This window comes from Betta splendens, chromosome 5, assembly GCF_900634795.4.
Source record: "Betta splendens chromosome 5, fBetSpl5.4, whole genome shotgun sequence".
Classification (NCBI taxonomy): Eukaryota; Metazoa; Chordata; class Actinopteri; order Anabantiformes; family Osphronemidae; genus Betta; species Betta splendens.
The window spans coordinates 2,888,739-2,909,025 of NC_040885.2; the positions used below are offsets into that span (position 1 = coordinate 2,888,739).

A 20,287-nucleotide genomic window follows, 5' to 3' on the forward strand; every position below is an offset into this window, starting at 1 on the left:
GTAATGAAAAACAGTTGAAATTGAAATAGTTTAACAAAAATCTTTCAGGGCTTAAAAGCAAACAAGCATAATGTGTAGCATAATACAGTATGTGTAGCCTTTTTGTGCATTATGTATTTTAAATATGACTTGACAAAGTGAAGCCACTATCCTTCTAGAAAAGACAAGCGTGAACAGTGATGCTATGAAGAAAAGCTTTCATATATTTTTCATTACAACAGGATGTTCAGTGTCTATCGTTTGCATGCATAATGGATGCTTTTCCTCAGAAACACTGTAACAACCAAACCAAGGGGTAAACAAGGGGTGAAAGCAAATGAGCAACCTTCTTTGACATGAGCTCAAATCACACTGTTTGTGTTACTTAGAGAAGTCTCCTGGTCAGACATAACAAAACATCTATTCTTCATAAATACTATGTCTGTGTGGGCCTAATGATGGGTAAAATGCACAGCGCACAAGGCAGTTGCAAAGCTGTGCTTTGATGAATTAGGTGATTAAATTCTGAAACACTCCTTTGCTCTACAAACTGCTGTGGCACAAAGTAATCCTGTTTAGATCTCACTGACTAGAAAGGGGATTGATGAGTGAATCCCACACCCACAGCCTTTCTGCAATTCGTGTCTCAAATTATCGACCTTCATGTTGATGAAGCGATGGCATGAGATCACCTTATAATAAGACAACTAGAAAGTACATCTCATTTACTCTTATGACAGCTGTCTATACTGTATACTGTATGTGGTCCTGTCAAAAGTTTACCCCACCTCTCACACAGGTGATTGCCCCCTGTGACCATCATGAAGATGATGACTGAAAAACGACAGCTCTAATGTATAAATGTTTTAGTAGTTAAATTATAGTACATTTAAATTGTGTGGTTTTTTTTGGTATTGTAATTTTTATGTATTCACACATACTGTCTTGGATTTGATTCACTGTAAAACAATCTGTGCATTGGAGTTGCAATTACTGTAGAGCTACTGCATATCTCTATTTCTGTGTCTAACCCTAAACACTCTACTTCACCACCTCAGGTTTTCTGTTTGTCTGACAATTTGGTCATTCAAAGAAAATGCACACAAAAATATAATGTAAAAATGATAGCACTCTAAACATTATTTAATATAGAGTACAGTAAGAATACACTGAGTGAAATAAACATTTTTATTAAGTATAGTTTTAGAAAAATCCAACACAAAGTCACAAACAATGATTAACATGCACATTTTAGTATACAAGACAAACAGTTACTTTTCAATATGAAAATGCTTCTATATGTCAGTATCTCACAGAGATCATTGATTAATACACCAGTATTAAGGTCGGAGAACACACTATATAAAAGCAATAAGGTTGTCTTTGATGACCATGTTTAAAAAATATATGCAAGCTATTTACACTGTACCAGGTTCACTCCATTCTAGCAACAATAGCCACATAATCCTAACTGAAATTTGTAGATATAAACAGATGTTCTGTGATTCAAATCACTTCCTTCACTTTCTTTAGATTGTACTATTTATTAAAGCGAAAGGCCAAAAACATGTGTTTTTCATATGAGCATGAGCGAGGTACTGTAAGAAACTCGACCACAACTATGTAAATAATAGAAAGGCTCTGAGAAACTGTCACACTCGTAAGCACTGTAAATGAATGTGGTCGTAAGGTTATCGTATTCGGATATTAAACAAAATAGTAACACCACCTGGATCAAGTATTTCTCCACACACACACACACACACACACACACACACACACACACACACACACACACACACACACACACACACACACACACACACACAAACCTTAATACCCAGTCACACCAGAAAGAAGAAAAAGGTCAGATTCATTCCACCAACTCCACCGAACAGATGCCAGGCGCTAAAGCTGTTAAGCTAACTAGCCTAATAAACATTACTGTCACACACTTTGTTTTTCAGGATGTATTTGATTCATCAAATCCACTCTTACGATGTTTGAGATCTCACAATGTGTCTATTGAGGAATATTCTTTGCTTTGCTTGCTAAAGAATACCTGCCGTAAACTTGAACAGACATACAAAGCTAGCAATGTAAGCTCCCGCCATTTTGCATCTCTCTAGCATTTTGTTTTCTCAAAAATAAGCAATGTTGTGACAGTCAGGGATATTATGTGAACTCCTTTTAAACCAACCAGCTACTGTAAACATGCAACTACACAAAATGTCAATGATTTTGCTATGTTACCATTTCATATTCTGGTGTAATTGGGTTTACATGGTTGGACGGAAAATGCTGTAGTTCTACTCCTGGAGCATGACAGCCCAACCGTGTTAGTGCTGGACATGTAACTCAAATTCATTTCAGGTCACCGCTCCTATTCAAAAATCACAATCCAACACTGAATTACTGAATACTGAGCTTAAGCAGATACGCTGAGGGATCTGCTAAAAACCAAAGCAGAACACAAGAACATGAAAAAAAAGAATGATTTTAAAGGTGTCTGACAGGGAGTGAAGTAGGGCATCTGGAACATCAGTGAGTGTAACAACAGAATGAGTGCAATAAGAACACGGCCATCAGTCCATCAAACAGCTGAATTGTGACAGCTGTAATAATGGGGCAGGGAAATCAATATCCCATTGACTGGGCTGCTGCAGTCTAATCAACGAGCAAAGGAGCTTTATGAAACCCGTCAAGGAACAGATAGGACAGCCTGATTATGTCAGCTGTTTGGACTTTTTATGAGGCCTCTGGGGTCTGCACACCTGTTCAGACAGCTAAGTGAGGACATCCAGTCACCTTGTGCTTTCACTCGCCTTTAGTGTGGGATTTGGGGATAGAGAGTGCAAAATACAGATGACGACAGCTTCGGAGTTAATGACCGTGCACAGCCACGTTTTCAGTAAAGGCACAGTAATGTGTAGCGGTTCCGTTGCCGGCATCCATCCACATCCACATCCACATGAACATTGTCAGGATCCCAGTAATCACACCTCAACTCCTACTCGAGTGGCTTTTGACAGACTCATCCACATGATAAAGGGGCGTGAAAAGTGTGTCCCTCAGAAGAGTAGCAATGTTCTTTTATCACTGTTGAGTTGGTGTATGATGCTTGGGGTTGGGGTAAGAAGACACCAACGTGTTTCCAGTTAGGACTCCTTCACCTCAGCATTGGCTTCAATTATTCCCTTGCTTTAATAGCCCATAAATTATGCCATAGACAAAGTCATACATTTGTTTTACCACAGACCGTAAATATTGGCACCAACACTTCCACTATACATCTCAATCCATTGTGGCTTTCCTAAAGCTTTCAAGCCTTTTTTTGTTTTAGGTTCTCTGGTGTATTTGTCTCAATGAAAATTTTATCAACATAACCTTTCCCATAATGGATTCCCTCTACATTCTGAGCCTCCTGTCCTTTGTCGCTAATTTCTTCAGAAACAAAGCCAACAATGCCTCCTCTGCAACATGAACTGTTTTCCTAAGCTATTGGAAAAGAGAAAAAAAAAGCTCAAGTGTGAAGGCACAGTTCTCCTGTAGTCCATTGTTCGCCGGGCCGGCGGGCCATGTGGGGTGTACAGTAGATGGTACATATTCTATAACGTGATATACATATCTAGAACACAGGTTGTCTAAATCGAGAGGAGGAACAGTACACAGGGGATCTGTTTGACATACACCACACATCTCTGTCCTCTGCAATACCGGCTCTTTCGCTGGACTGCGAATGTGGAGTTTGATAGGCATTTATTATTTAGAGGAGGCATGAGATGGAGAGCGAAATGCCAAGATCTATCTGTAGAGCTCTGTCGAGCAGCCTAAAGCTCAGGAGCCCGTGGCTCTCAAACAGATTTAATATTATGTCTGTATGCAGAGTTAAATGGGTTTGAGGCACAGTTGATCAATTTGCTATGCATCTTTCATATACTTGACAAAGCATAGGGAAACTTTTAGTCTTACAATGAATGTTTCTTTTGGCAATAGCGAAAAAAAACAACCTAAGCTATAAACTTGTTACTAAATATAGAATTGCTTTAGTTTAGGCTGTAGAATTACTTTTATCCAATAAACAAAATTGAGACGTTCAACTTGAGAAGAATCTTGGTATAAATAGGTTTAAAGAAGCCGTAGAACAAGCAGGCTACTTTTACCTACTTTGGTATGAACTCTATCTGTGAAATGGGTTTTAAGGCATTAGCATCTCAACAGATACTAAGAAGTTAAATCATGTAGACATTATAATTTGACACTGAAAAAACCAAAGATATCATGCACAGAAATTTCACTCTTGTCTTGTCTCTATCTGGTCCTTCCAAGGAGGTGCGGTGGTCCCTTTAAGACTTGGGTGCTGTCCAGTCCTCTCTGACCTTTTCCAAACCTGTCACTGAAGCCCAGGCTTTGTGCCAGTCCAGTGGAGGGTTAACATAGGACAGCGGGGTGATGGTGGGGGGAGGGGGGGCACTCCATAGGTTCTGATTAGACATCACCAGAATAAGGAGAGCAGTGGACTGATGAGGACTGCAACGACGTACAATGGGCTAAGGCAGCTTGCTCCTGAGCCCCGCGCTCCCATGCCTGCAACCAAAACCAGCAGAGCAGCTCGTCAAGTACAAGAATTACCCGCAAAGGAAGAAAAAAACTGAACCCCGCAGTGCTATCATCTAAATTTCTGACAAGTCATCATAAATCAAGAGCCAACTGTGAATTCCTCCATATCTACGTTATTACTGGCTTTCAACAGGAGAGACTATTTAAGTACCCCAAGAAGATAAAGTTCGTATCGCATCAAAGAGGAGAGCAGCAAACTGAGCCACCTAACAATTTTGCGCTGAGGCAGGATGGCAGCACACACAACTGCTTTATATGCAGCAGTGCTGTGCAGCCAGTCAACAAGGAATAATAACCCAATGGCAGAGATGGATGACACCGTGCACGCATTTCTAAAAAGGTTACGTTTCTCACACGAGAAATAAGTCTATTACACGTGGCTGGAAAAGGATGCAGTGAAACCAAATCAAAGGTGCTCTCTAAATGATTTAATTTACGTTTACACTTGATCAGTGGTCGCAAAGTAAGTACTGTAGTGAGAGGTGGGAAAAAAACAAACTGACATTAAACTTACTTAATTTGTGAATATGGATGGGTTCGCTGCCCATGCCTTCACCGCCCTCGCTTATGGCCTTGACTTGAATGAGATAGTTGTCATTGGACGAGACGCTGAGCTCCACAGTGGTTTTATTGGTCAACAGCGTGTTGAGATCATTGTAGCGCTGTCTCTTTAGAAGCACCTAAATCAGGGCAGGGGGACAGACAATTAGCAAGTGTGAAAAAATCACAGCCGAGTCTGAAGATAAGGATTGGCAATATAACGGGACCTACTAAATATCCAGTGACCTTCGACTCTGAATCCAAGGCTGATACAGGATCCCAGTGCAATGTCAGCGTAGAGCCAATCATGGTCCATTTTATGTTGAGTGGAGCCCGATCTGGAGCTAGAAAAAAAATTAGATGAATTCACCCTAAACAATATGCACAATTCTCTCCCATTGTACACATCTGTACACAATTTTTACTGGTTTCAGGTTTGAAGAATAACACTTGCAAAACTGGTGTTCAATTAAAAAAGGCACTCTGAATAACAAATTGAAGCTGGGGTAGAGCACCTCCACTAATTAAGAAGAAGCGAGTCCTACAGCACGTTGGCCCTGAGGCTCAACACTCTAAAACTCCAGAAAGCACGTGAACTGATGAAGCTCAAGTTAATGAAGAAAACACCTACATCGATTGCCCATTGCACACAACTCTTCAAAATAAAGTATGACAAAGTAAGAAGCCTTAAATAGAGAACCGTACCAGAACAGAAGCAAATATTCTGTAGAAACACTGCAAACCTGCTTTCTCCATCACTTAAAGAACTATTTGCAGCTTCTCTCTGTTTGGTTGTGTTTTCACACATTTTACTAAATGCTGTGAGTGTAGAAGCTGTGAAGACAGGTTCTCCACTTGATTGGTTTAAGGCTGCCATAGAATTCGCACAATTTCCCAAAATAAATTTGGAGAGTCAGGCACCGTATGGCAGCAGTTAGCAGCTACTAAAAGCAGATGTGGACAAAGAAACCTATGTTCCTGGTACAGTGTGGGCTGATGCACTCAAACTCAATACACAAGTACTGTACAATCTCTCAAAGAATTAAAATGTATGTTTAACTGTATTGAATGTTATTCTGGAAATAATGTGAGTGTTCAAATCCAGATTTATTCAAACATAATGGTAGAAAATATGGCAATGAAATATTATAGCAGTTAAAAAAATACAAAGACAGATTATAAAGAGTATAAAATTCATTTGCGGTATCAACATACAAATGATGTACAGGATTTGATGTAGTTAATTAGCACCTGGTGTTATAAGCATGCTACAGGCTTCAAATCAGGTAAGTTACAGAATCTAGCTTGTGCAGCACAGTATTTTTGCAAGTTGATTGAAAACCTCTTTCGTCAGGAGATATTTTATAAGGACGACTATCAAAGCCGATGAAACGGTATGAACATCACGTTGACGACATATAGCATCTTCCCATATGCAGGTAGTATAATTTAAAGACCATTTAGGAATTATTTCAGTGCCTAAAGGGAGCAGACTCACGTGGTTTCCTTGTGGTGGTGTTGATGGGTGCTGACTGTGGCCCGGGGCCAGCTGTGTTGAAAGCAGCCACAGAGAGGTAGTACACTGTGTTCGCTCTCAGCCCTGTGATGTTAACAAGCGTGTAGTTTCCAGAAATACGCACTTTCCCAATGGTGTCAGGCTTGGTGTCGTCCTCCCAATACACGACCTGTTAGGGAGGAAAACATTGGCCCATTTTACCGTATTATTGAAATTTCTATTTCATTACGGAAACTAAAATGCTGCTTGTATTACTAAAAAGGAGGAAGTAATGAATAATATATCATTATATTGATGTTGTGTCCTCTCAATCACCCCAGTCATGTTAAAGAAGCGTAAGTGCATCTAAAGTGCAATGGTGTACAAGTGACCCACGAGAAACAAACCGGCAGAGTAGAAAAGAGGATATGTATAAATCTTACTTAAATCCTTTATCTATATTCAAGAATCACCACCTCCTACACAAAACATAGTTTACTACTATGCAAAACCAGCTGCAGTGTTTTTTCCTTCAGGCTATTATTCACCAATTAATGCCACAGGTGAAGTGATATTTGATAAAGCAAACTAATTTGCCGCCTGCTTTGGGTCATCTTCAATATTTATGTGTTAGGTATTAAGTGACACAAAGCATTAAGTAATGAAGTTGAAATGTGAGGCCTGACCTTGAAGATATTATTCCACCTCCCATAAATGGCTGTGTGAATTAAAGCTGTGCATTATACAGATCACAGTGATGTCTAGAGCAGCGGTTACGTGTGAGTGTTGTTGTTTTGGACAAGAGAAATTCAAAGTTCTGTATACCAGCGGCATTTGTACAGTATAGCCATAGAATCCATAACAAAAAAAGCTTATTGTACAAAGACTTCAATGTAAAAAAGCCTTACTGTGCTGCTTTGGATCATTATTTGCACTGCAATTAAAATGAAGAAAAGGAAAAGAAGATGAATTGATAGTAAAAAAAAAAAATCAAAGCATGGAAGAAGGTAAAAGCTGCAATCTTATTATACCAACATAATTGGTAGCCACAAGTCTGTGCGGAAAAGACTCACTGCACACGTGTCCATTTGAGAGGTAACCGTTTAGCTCTCCATAAAGTATCAACAAGGGCAGCATTCTGTTATATGGTACTCGCCTAAGCCGGTTTAGTCGGAACGACCACGTTGTTGTGAAAATGTTGCCGCATTTGAATGTGCTTGATTTCATCAAATCCTTTCTCTCTTTTCCTTTTTTTGCTGTGATTTGATTATACGAGGAGTCAGTCTGTGTGGTCTCCCTACAGAGATGGACTGCCTCTGATTCAGGATGCTGAATGGGCTGAGAGGCTGCCAACGGGGTCCAGCTAATGCCAATGGTGTGGGAAACACTGCAAAAGCTAGCCTGACAGACGCTTCTCGACAGCCGACAGTGGCCAGTGGCTGACCATCTGCTTGCTGTGTTATGGCACTATGAAGCATTTTGGAACTGTCTCCAGTTTATTGCTACGAGACACCAAGAGCAACACTGCCCGTGGTACCCCATTGAAGAGGGGATTTTTTTTTTTTTTTTTTATGGAAAAAATCCAGGACAACGCCACACAATCTCCAAGTCATGGTACAAATGCATCTTCTAAATAAAACTGGATCAATGAAGTATTAATCTGTTACGACGATGGAATCAGACAATTAATAATTCAGATCATTGCAAGCTGCGGTTCTTCCAACCGAAAAATATAATACCACTGGACGAGATCATTTATGATGCAACTTTAAGCCAGGTATTTGCTTAATATATAGTAATAATAACAGTTGTTGAGAAGTGTCGGGTTATGAGTCACAAAGGTAAGATTTAAACAAACAAAGACAGCTACAAATTATTATCTTACAAGTACAAATTCATATATTTAAAATAATAATAACAATACATCAAAATTCAAACGTAAGTTGTCATGAATACTGTATGTGCAGACCAAGCTGTGTTTAGAGGAATGCACTTTGCTATGAAAGGACAAAGTGTCCAACGAAATGGCAACAACTGAGGGCCAGAGGTGACAGATTGGACATGAGGGATGGGAGATTTTATTTCCCTCTCATGGGTTTTCTGCTGGTGCCACAAAGGTCAATTCATGATATTACTGTGCTTAACGAAATCTGTGCTGCTATACATGAGGAGATATGGTAAAGTAATGTAAGTACTGTAAAAAAGGGGAAAACTAATTTAAAGAACAATGAGAGGATGGTTGTGAGATGATAAACAAGCCGCAGGGAAAAGCTTATCATGTTACTTGGGGAAAGAAAAAAAACACAATAATCTTGCAGTGAGTCATAACGTACCTCGTATCCAAGCACTCTTTCAGGGATGGCGGGGAGAGCTTCCCAGATCACTTCAATTTGCGCTGCAGACACACTTCTAGCCCTAACCCTCTTAGGAGCCACTGTGGGGACTGCAGAAATACAGCGCTGGTGAGAATCCCAGAGACTCATCAACCATCACACACACTAATAGCAATAAGACGAAACGCTCAGAGGAGACCTGCAGTTTCACTGAAAACCTATTTCCCATGCTCTCTTTTAATGGCTTCTGTGACTGACATCGGGAAAGACTATCTGCCCGGCGAATTCAATTAACGGGATACCTCCCTGACAGCACGGTGTGGTAAGGGTCTTCTAGGATTTACTGTAATCTACCAGCATGGTAACTAATATCATGTTGTCATTCCCAGCTTGCAAGAGGACAAAAATAACAGCAGTGTGTGTGGGGGGGGGGGGTGCATTTCATCATTAGGGTTCAAAGTCATAGCTGTGCAGAGTGAGATTTTTTACAATCTGAACTGTTACCTTCCTCCGCTGAGAAGACCGTGACGATGGAGCTGAAGGGCCCCTCCCCCCTGTTGTTGTACGCGCCCACTTTCACGTCGAAGGGCGAGAAGGGCGGGATGGTGTCGTTGCGGAACGCGTAGCGGGCCACGCCTGGCGTGGACATGACGGCCCGCGTCCACGTGACCGTCCCCGCTGGCCTGAAGGCGATGATGTAGCCAAAGCCCTCTCCGTTCTGCAGCTCCTCAGGCACCGGCTGGGAGCGAAACACAAAACTACAGTGATATTAAAACGCATACAGACAAAGAAACAGACGGGCCTGTCTCTGCGGGGGGGTCTTCGTTTGCTGTTACCACCCAGGACACTTCACAGTCACTTTTTAGAGGATCTCTTTTCTAAGTGTGCCCCCGTGTCATTGTAGCTAAAGTGCAAATCTCTTCAGAGGGAATGCGTTGACTCCCTGCCTCTGGAGGTAGAAGTGGCTGAGCCTGGGGGAGAGGTGTCTGGCTCTAATGTGGGTCACATAAATGCTACATTCAATTCTGCACAATTAAGCAAAACCATTAGTCAACCGTGGAGAGAACAGTAAAATGTGACAGATGACTTACCTCCCATGTTATCACTAATTCAGACCTCGTGCCGCCTCCACCTCCGACATCAGTGGGAGCCGTATCGGGAACTGAGAGGTAAAGCCCAGAGGGGAGCAATTAGAACGCAGTTTACAAAGCTCAATGACAAGCCTCAACTGTACTTGTAGCTTTATGACAAGGCTGCCTGCTGTAGATACTGTCTCCCGTTTTAGAACTTGCAAAATCCCCTCGCTGTGTGCGAACACAAACGTTTCGGAGAACAGTGAATTACTGCCGTTGCCCAAATGTCGCCGCGCATAAACCGCACGCCAAGATTCGTAATATTCTGCAAATGACAGTCACATTCAGCTGTTTGTGCGCCGCGCTGCGATGGCAAGACACGCACGCACTTCCTTATAGTATTCTTCAGTAAATGGAGCATTAAATTTATTGTGTCACATCAGCAAATGGTTGATGCAGCATTTGTTCTGAGATCCACCAAGATTTCTCAGCAGAAACGACTTTTGCTTCAAAGAAGTCTGTCTGCACAAGCAATGATTCGTTTTCTGCATGCGTGTGCATCTGTGCACTTATGTGCTGAAGACTGTGGACTTAAACACAATACCAAACCCCCCTAACGCTATTAGATTTCAGCCATACAGTAGCTACAGTCTGACCTTGACACGCCATTCATAGCGTTTCTAAATATTATTTACAATCATTCAATTGTTTCAGGCTCTGTCTGTCTGCGATCCCAGAAAAGAGCGACTGACAAAGCCACTCTTTGTTACATAAGCCACATCCAAGGCCTTTGAAGCAGGTTTTAGCAAAATGTCTTTTAGCACAGACACTGATCTGTTTTAAAAAGCGTGAAAACCACAGTTTGCTTTAAATGACTGCTACAGACCTCTTCAGTCTGTCTCTTCACTAATCCTAGTGATTTCATGTGTAGCCACATTTTGGAACTTTAGACAAAAAAAGCTACAGAACCAGAGAGACTACTGAAACTCTCGCAGCCATTATTCAAGATAAAATAAAAGATGTGTCATCAAGAACTATGGAAGAGTTTCCGTACTGTGCATGCTCAGGTTACAAAGGCTCAGTTCAACATTCATTAATTATTGAAGTCTCATGATGATAATGCAGCAAAATCAGACAGTACCTGCTGCATCTGTGGCTGACCCTTCACCCCACATGAATAAGATACTATACAATTACCTCTTCAGTTATGATGTGATGGCCTCTTAGTTTACACAGTGAAATAACATGAAACTGCATTTTCTATCTGGCTGAGTCATGAGCTACCGTAAGTCATAAACAGTATATATGTTCTATGCAACATTTAGAACTATACATAAAAAATGCACAATAACTAAATGAAGGCACTGGTGTTACGTACTGGCATCCTCTGTCCGGGTCTTGGCTGAGGTCGGGCTGGGCTCACCCAAACCTACGTAATTACGCGCCACCACCCTGAACTCGTACTCCACCCAGGCGTTCAGACCTACCACCGTGGCCGTTAGCGTGTTTCCATTGACCACGGCCGGGACTGCAAAGGGGAAATAAGACCCTTAGAAAATGCTGCACATGCACAACTCAACTAAAATTGCACAATAAATAAATAAAAACCTACCTAAGAGCCCCTATAAATACTAGAAGGAGGACAGGGGGAGTGTTGGAGCCTACCTGTGTCAACAGCCTGCCAGCCCACAGTAAATGGCGTTCGTGCCTGAACAATGTAGCTGGTAATGGGGCTGCCGTTGTCCCTCCCGGGAGTCCAGGAGAGCTGGGCTGTGCTGTCAGTGATCTCCTCCACCGCCACTTTGTCTGGAGGACCTGGCGGACCTATATCGTGCAGACGAGGGGGGTGAAATTGATGTGATCACCTGTTTCATGAAGACTCCCATTATCAAACTACAGTCTCGGGCACCTTGTTACATTTCAAAGCAATCACACTTGCTTCAATTAAGGGCGTGTGTGACTTGTCTTGTACTGCGTGTGTGATGAGCGGCGCTAAGACGACATCACCGAACATGAGATAACCAGCGGCTGCAACTGCATGGGATCATTTATGAGTGAGGAAAAGACGGGCTGCAGAGAATAAACAATGAATGGCTCTGGCTTCACTGCGCCGCTGTTATTTGCTCTGTTGTTGTTCCACTTTTCAAATGCTTTCCGTGATATTTTGGCCATGTGTAAATGAGCCAATTATAGTCATTTTTCGTGATAAACATTGGCTTCTCAAAGCACCTGGGACAGCTATTACTGTTTGTTAAGGGCATGAATACCAATGTAAATCACTAGAGATAAGCCAGCACACTAAGCCAGATAAGCTGAAACACATATCAAAAAAAGCTAGCTCAGCTGGGCCCAAAGTCAGACATGTCACTGAATGTGTGCACTCGTTCCATGTTTACATGTCACTCTGTCTGCAGTAGCATCAATCTTTGCTTTGTTGCACCATATATTTACAGGAAACCTCAGGGAGGTGACTGTTACACTTCCTTCTTTTTGAATGCATATATGGATGCGTCAGTGCTGTGTTATTTTACAGGGACATATATATTGGGCTATTTGATCCAGATTGATTCTCTTACCTTTGACAACTAGGATGGCAGAGGCGGACAGGCTCTCCACATCAGTGTCAATAACACAGACGTACTTCCCTCCGTGGTTCAGCTGGATGTTCCGAATCATCAGATCCCCTGAGATGCTCTGAATGTTATTGATAAAAAAATGGCAAAAGTAAGAGATGTTGTTTTATAGCGATGCTTTAAACAGCCACGTGGTCTCCAGGCCACTGATTTTTGCATCTCTTCTCAGGCCAGCAACAGACGTGGCAGATGTACACAGCACAAATAATGCTGTTGGCTGTCCTTCAGGCGCTACCCCCACCCCCCCAAACCCAAACAAAAAGCGTCTACACACAGGACACACAAAACAAACACAGTGTAGTTTATTGCCAAGGCAATCCTAATTATTCTATAATTACATAAGCTCAAGCAAGATATGAATTTAACTCCCAGTGTAAAGAACCAATATTATTTTAGGCGCACATGTGGCAGCCACGAGGGAACAAATTAAAACATCACATCAAATATTGTTAACTTTCTCTTTGTCTGCATAAGAAAAGCTGCACTGACTGAAGGCTGATGTTACTCTTTGGGTTTCTTATCAAGAACAAGTTCTTTATAGAAGTCAAAGACATGAAAAAATTCGCAGATGGATGGATATATTTCTAATAATAGCACGTCCTATAGGGACAAAAAACACAAAACAGGAGCATGTGCTCAGAAGAACCTGGGAGACAAACTACTGACAACCTGGACAACTCAGACAACTGCTGTGACCCACAACCAGCCCCAAGAACATCATATGGTCCTGATTGGTTCCTTCTGTAGATAAAAAGTGGCAGGATTTAAAAGTTCTTAAAACAAATAATGTAATAAAACACTGGGACTTATTTTCAGCCACAGATGACAACGCATTTGGCATTTGCAGGAATATTTACAGCACAGATGGTATAAGTTGGACTGACTCAAGAGAAACTGCGGTGCCCGTGTTCATAATAACGGAGGAACGTGTCGCCCATTTTAATGGCACAATGGTGTCGTCTGGAACAAAAACGGAGACAGTCTGTGTTGCAACAGCTCTAGTTGTTATGTCACTTCGCATTGTGCACTTTTCAGCTGCCCCAGACAAATAAAAGTTGACAACACAATTGCTACTGTGTGGAAACGTGGGGAAATCTTTAGTCAACAATCCAAAGTAGTTTTCAGTCACAAAAGAAGGCCTTGCAAATATAATATTTATAAATACATGTATGGACTTACACTAAACAAACCTGCGCAAACTTAACTTAGCCATAAATAAGTAACACTGCAGTAATACAAACAAATTTTTATTGTAAGATTGTTTTATACAGTACTGTATGTACATGTTGCTAGAATTATAACCAAATATAATATTTATATATTTATTTTCATTTTTTCGCACAATCTGCTGCCTCAAAGTTGGCAACAGACAATTTGTTCCAAATTAAATCCAAGCTAGATTATTATTAGATCTGTACTACACACTGTGATATGCAATGTGCAGCATCTAGTCCGTGCTGCACTGAGGACACGTCCCCCGATGTGCTAGCCAGGTAAGACTTGCTGCCGCCATAAGAGCTCCCATCACCCCCAGCAGTTAGTGATCACAGCATTGCTTCACAGCACCCTGGTGCCAACGCCCCCTAGATCCACCTCTCTGAAGTGCCTGACAAACAAACACCATTCACTTCCTTTCAACTCTCCTCCCTTTTGCACCACGGGTTTGTTCGCCATGTCTGATTTTCCGTCCCGATGTCAGCCGCCACCTGGCCAACCTGAGAGGTCGTGACAGAGAGAAAGGCGTTCCGCTCTGGCAGGAAATATGTGATGAGGTAGATTTGATTTAATTAATGTTAATTCATTCATCGGAAGCTGTTGAACAGAAAACGTCACTAATCAGTCACAACATTGAGACTACCTGGTGTTTCTATATGGGCGTGTGAGATATAAAGTATCTCTCTTAACCTACGGTTCAGTGTCGTCCATTTACATTTATGAAGACTCAGTATAAACCTGGCATGTCGAATTTATAATCACTTACAATGCTACCTATTAACATATGAATGGCAGTAATAAGAGTGCTGACCTCAAATGATAAACGGAGCTATAGAAGGCTATAGAACGTAAAAGGAGTGAATAAAATACAGTTGAACAATTGACTTTGCCCTTCATCAAAGCCAAGAGAAATTCAACACAGTCATCATTTATCATTATTTCAAGGCGTTCGAATTTCAAATGAACATTTACTGGTACCGGGGCTGCCCTTGGTGAATGCCAGTCAGCTCATTACTTAATTATTTCAGGGCTCAAGATTCATAAATAGGTATGCAAATTCAATTACGGCAGTGAGAGATGATAAGAAAATGTTCTCCCTTGAGGTACAGGAATTAGAAGTTGAAGGGATGAAAAGCATAAAGACTTCATTAATGAAGACCCTCTGTGCGACTGAAATGCCATTTGGCCAATATATTTTTAGAAGTGTAACGCATGGCAGATCACAAAAGCCAATTCAAAAGGTAAGGACCCCGATTACTGACCTGATGGTGGCACTGATTGAGGCCTTAACGGCATATGTATAAAAAATGTAACTGATTCTTAACAGATATCTCTGTCTTTTTGCTGTTCTTCAAGCAGTGATCGCAGAGAAATTTTCAGGACGAGTCTTGGCATATACAGTATTCCTCTGCTTGGGTGTTACTGGCGCCTAAGAAGCCCTCAGCAGGGCACTAGAGCGTGCCCTCGTACATCACACAGTATGTCCCAATTAATCCAAAAATAGCCGGAATGAGCTTAACGCTTGAGATGACTCACCCCACCCACTCGTTCAAAATGGTCGCCGTCTCTCTGGAAGTCGATGCGCTGGCCATTGAATGCCCACGAGAAAGAGACATCCAGAGCTGGATCGCAGGCAATCTGGCAGGGCAGCACAATGCTTTCGCCAACAATGATCTCCATGTTAGTGGGCCTCATGGTGATTCTGGTGGGCTCTGGCCAGAGAACAGATGACAGCGTGTGCATGTTAATGTCCCCGCCATAAGAACCTTTAACACCCCCGTGACCCCCCGCAACTGCCACCTCGCGCCGCTTCACGGCTGAATCGAGTCGCCATCATTAAATTACTCATGGATGTGTGCTTTTTTTCTGAGTTTAATAAGCACTTAAATTCCAAGCCTGTCCATTAGCAACATTTAATGACATCTCCAGTTTGCACTTTATGTTCAATTTAGAAGAAAACATTTGAAACAGGATTACAGAGATGGAAACGCATTCCCACTGGTGACTCTGGCGGATGGGAGACCTCAGAGTATGTTGAGGAAAGGTCACAGTAATTAAATTCTATGACATTAAATGGTTCAGCTGTCAGTGTGTGAGAAGAATAGAAGTTAATGAGAAAAATAAGTCAGGTGGGTACACACACACAACAGAGGACTACATGAACGTGTTATGTCACCACATTCATAAATAATGACCTTTAATTTACTCGAGGATCATGCAAGATGTAACTGCAATTTTGCATGATGTACACTGGCCATATTCATACAACAATAAACCTAGTTATTAATGTTTCACAAGCGATACCACTTGAATATAAAACAATACAATGTTGGAGTTTCCCAAGCTGAGAAATGGTTGACCTTTATTTTGGAAGAGCCGAAAGTAAATTGACTATTTGCTAAACTTCTTCACTGACGCCTGGGTTTGTGTACATTTGAGCTGCAATAATGATAAACCCCAGTAGGAAAACAGTTACACATAACACCACAATCCTTAGCATTTAGCCATTGGGGGGAGAGAGACCAGCTTTAATAACATTACCATTATTATCAGTAATATATGAGATGAAGAATTTATCAATGAAATAATTGCAAGTATGACTAAATTACAGCTTATTTCTGCCTCTCCAGTTAAATTCCATTCCTTCCATTTACTGCATGGTTTTGTCCGTCCATCTGGATCCTATACTGAGATCGTAAGGTCATCAACGGTTAAAGCAGCAATGTCCGCGCGGTCAACGAATTATAAATCCGGCCCGCAATAACTTTCAAAAGTTTTTTAAAGAAATGTTTGTTTATTTGTGAAGCTTCCTTGCAGTATAATGTTAGCGCTACTTTCATAGCTGACACTCTATGTACTGTTCTCGCTGATAGACAGCCAGCGATTGGAATAAATGTTCACACAAGGCGTTCATTTCTCGCATTATATTACAAGTAGAACATGCGCTGCTACCCTTTCTCCTTCTTACTGCTGAACCTACAGTAGCTTACAAACGGGGAAATGCGTCCAAGTTTAAGGTTTAGAGAATCAGTCTTTGAACACTATTCCTCCACACCTGAAAGGCGTCACACTCTAATTCAATAGCTTACATTTTTTCACTATAGAAAATGAAAGTAATGTAATTTTGACTGAATATTATAGTCAAAACAAACAATAATTAATCATGCAGATAGATTCAATCTCACAACCTTAGTGTCAAGGGCATTGCACTCTAACCAGTTGCACCAACCAGCCAATGCAGAAGCTAGGGGTCATTACTATTAATAAACCATAGCCTCCGACCGCAATTTTTATATTATAGGGCCCATAGAGGCCAGCGGCGCCCCTGATCCTTAAGCTTTGTTATATGTTGTACAATTACATTGCACCTGGAACAGGTGAACTAACTACTAGTATCTGCTCTTTAAGCAAGTTAAAAACAGTGCCTCCCACTGATTGGAGGAGAAATTGTGGGTAGGCGGTGGATGTCTCACTAAGATGTCTCACATAAGATAGCTTTAGAGGAATGATGGCAGATATCCAGTATTATTCTTACTGGTAAGTTAGCTGTAAATTTCACAAATACTAAACACACATGACATTGCTATCCAGCCTTATATGCCAACAAAATAGCATGTGGTTTTGCCAAAAGGCCAAATATGTTTTATTGCTACAGTATTTAGAACTATTGTTCCAAACTTTATAAAACTTTTTAGTTAAATCTGTCAGTGTGTTCTTTTGTAATTGCTGTGGGAGCATGGTACTGTTGGTCTGTTGTGGTGGAAATTTTCCATAAAAAAGCAGATGAGAGAGAGCCCACTGCAGACGTACTGTACAGTAATTTGTTCTTTGGATGGAGACGAGAGGGACTCACCAGTGATCAGAACCTTTACAGTCATACTTGCTGCCCCAAACTGGTTCTTAGCGATGCACGTGTAGCTGCCGGCGTCCTGTCTGGTGACATTGGTGATCTTTAACGTCCCGTTGGTAAGCAGGGTAATCCTGAGAGAAGCAGAAGTGTTTACTTTACTGACTAATGTAGACACCGCACGACTGGCCCTATGTGCTGAGCTTATTTTGTATTCAGTAGTTTGTTTTACTGGTATGGTAGTAAATTCATGCTGTCATGATGGGTCTAACTACTGTAGATACAAATGTAAAGCCCATGTTACACCATGTTTACATACAGTATACAGTATGTTTGCATACTGTAAGTGCTGTAACTGTAAGTAAGTAATGTCCTGGAAAATATCCAAGAAACAAACAACATAAAAAAATAACAACAAACAAACACACATAAGTGATTAAGCGCACGTTGCACTAGATGAATTCCTTTCTGGGAGCTGCTGGCGCTGCTGGTGGCACGGCACCACTGCAGCAGCTCTCTGTGGTGCTCAAAGAAGTGAAACACTACATTAGGCGGAACACACACTGTACAGTAACGTACCTTTGAACGTCTGCATCACAGACCTCGCTGTAGACACTTTTCATTGGAGCTATTTCCAAGCAAAGGACCGGTCTTGTTGAAAACTGCTGACAGTGTCTCAGCTCTGTGATTTATCATCAAAAGCATCAAGGGGCAGCTATTTCAGAGACTCATCACCTTGTGCTGTGTACTGTATTATTGCAATGCTGTACCCGCATGACTAGACACCTCAAGAGCATTTAGTGTGGGCTCCCAACTAACTTCACTCGATGAGCTGTTCAGTGACAAATTTCATTTTCTAAACTCTGCTCCAATTTACAGCATGACTGCTTAAATGAGACATTCCCCATCCAGCCTCTGCATACATCCTGTGCTAAGCACCTTAAAAGCCTATGTTGGCTTCACATACAGGATGCTAAATGTCACTCAGCTTGGGAATTATACCCACTCTCTGCAGCTCTAGCTGAAGCCTCGCCGTCTGGAGCCAACGGAGGCGCGCTCTGTGCTGTTTTGACAGGTTGCTCTGTTCCTATAGCTCTTTTACAAGCCTCCTTTCCAAGGCATTTATTAAAAGACCACGATGTTGGGCATGTATGAAGTGCACTGCTTTGTTAGTCAGTCTCACCTCCTGATATGTACCTGTGTCTCTGCCATAAATTCTCATTGAGAGTTCTAGTCACTTTCATTCTTTTCTTCATCCCCGTCAAGTCAAAATGATGAAAAGGCCACACGCATATTGCCTAAATCTGTAATTTCTCGCCTCTGATTTGCTTTTGGACCTCTTCACTTTTAATCCGTTCTGTAGTTTTTGTGTGAAATTGATTCAGTAGCTCCTGTTCATCTTCCAATGTGGTCAAAGTTGGATGTGATGCAAAGACAACAAGCAGAATTAAGCATCTCTTTATGCTGCTTGAATTTTGCTCATCTCGTGTATCGTTTAATGAGTCGTCTCTGCTTTCAAATATGCTGCTTTTATATTATAAAAGCACAACAAGGCTTTTGCTTCTGTAATTTCACAAATCAGGTTATATTTGTTATGATAAAGTAGAACACTTTGCCTCAGATAATTACAGGTACAGCTGCTTTAGATTTACTTCTTCAATCTAAAAGCTGATAGACCTTTAACAGTGACTTTACATGCTGTACTTGCATTTGATTTTCTTAAATATTTCGTCCAGTCAGTGTTGATAGGACTGATTTACATCTCCTCCCTCAGTCTAAGCTATTTGCGCATGCAGTATGTTAGCTATATGGAATTTATCTGGCAGGTGCCCTGCTCTCATTCTTCTCCTCCTCCTCCTTTGCATCCGCACAAATGTCAAATACGCTGTTCAAACAAGTGGGTTTGGAGTGAACGTGAATGGAGAACTTTTATCCTACCTTTCAGTTCTCTGCAGGATCTCGTTCCCTTTCTTCCACAGGCTAATTGCTGGTGGCGAGGCCTGAGGCTTGCATTCAAGAGTGACTTCGCTGCCTGAGCGCGCTTTCAGCAAGGCCCTTAACGGACTTTTGGAGAAACTGGGAGGGGAGGCTGCGTTGGTGGGGCAGAGAGACGACAGGAGATTAAAACCTAGCATCTGCGTAGCAACTGACTCTGACCAGTGAAAACACCTTGACCCCTCAGCATGCATTAGGCAGCCATGTCTCCTGAGCAACTGCCATCTACACACATCCACTGCTAGAATGTCTCCAACATGCAGTGGTTGCAGTTGTAATCTACGCTCATCGTCACATTTCGTCAGGCGTCATTACGGCCCCCAGGAGTCACCACATATTGAATTTCTCAGATGGAAATCATCAAAGCTTTGCAAATAAATCAATACCACATCTACATGACAAAGCAGGCAAAACACCACTAAGCAATGTGTTTGTAGTGCCTAAATCAATATGATGAAACGACTCAAACTAATATGCGACACTCCATCAGATTCATATTTTTGCTGGCAGAGCTCATAGTGACATCAAATGAGACTGCAAACTGATTACTGAGGAGC

At 41.6% G+C, this 20,287-nt stretch overlaps 1 protein-coding gene across 1 annotated transcript in view; it reads right to left on the reverse strand.

Annotated features, from left to right (window-relative positions):
- Window positions 1–1,153: 1,153 nt before the first annotated feature.
- cntn3b (contactin 3b) overlaps window positions 1,154–20,287 on the reverse strand; it is a 44,469-nt gene continuing 25,335 nt past the window's right edge. The window contains 14 exon segments of the mRNA XM_029150683.3: window positions 1,154–4,496; window positions 4,499–4,566; window positions 5,114–5,279; window positions 5,371–5,483; window positions 6,638–6,824; window positions 8,968–9,077; window positions 9,472–9,706; window positions 10,059–10,129; window positions 11,419–11,568; window positions 11,706–11,864; window positions 12,617–12,734; window positions 15,425–15,600; window positions 17,742–17,869; window positions 19,674–19,824. Of these exon segments, the coding sequence (XP_029006516.1) occupies window positions 4,326–4,496; window positions 4,499–4,566; window positions 5,114–5,279; window positions 5,371–5,483; window positions 6,638–6,824; window positions 8,968–9,077; window positions 9,472–9,706; window positions 10,059–10,129; window positions 11,419–11,568; window positions 11,706–11,864; window positions 12,617–12,734; window positions 15,425–15,600; window positions 17,742–17,869; window positions 19,674–19,824 (2,003 nt within the window). The 3' untranslated portion in view covers window positions 1,154–4,325.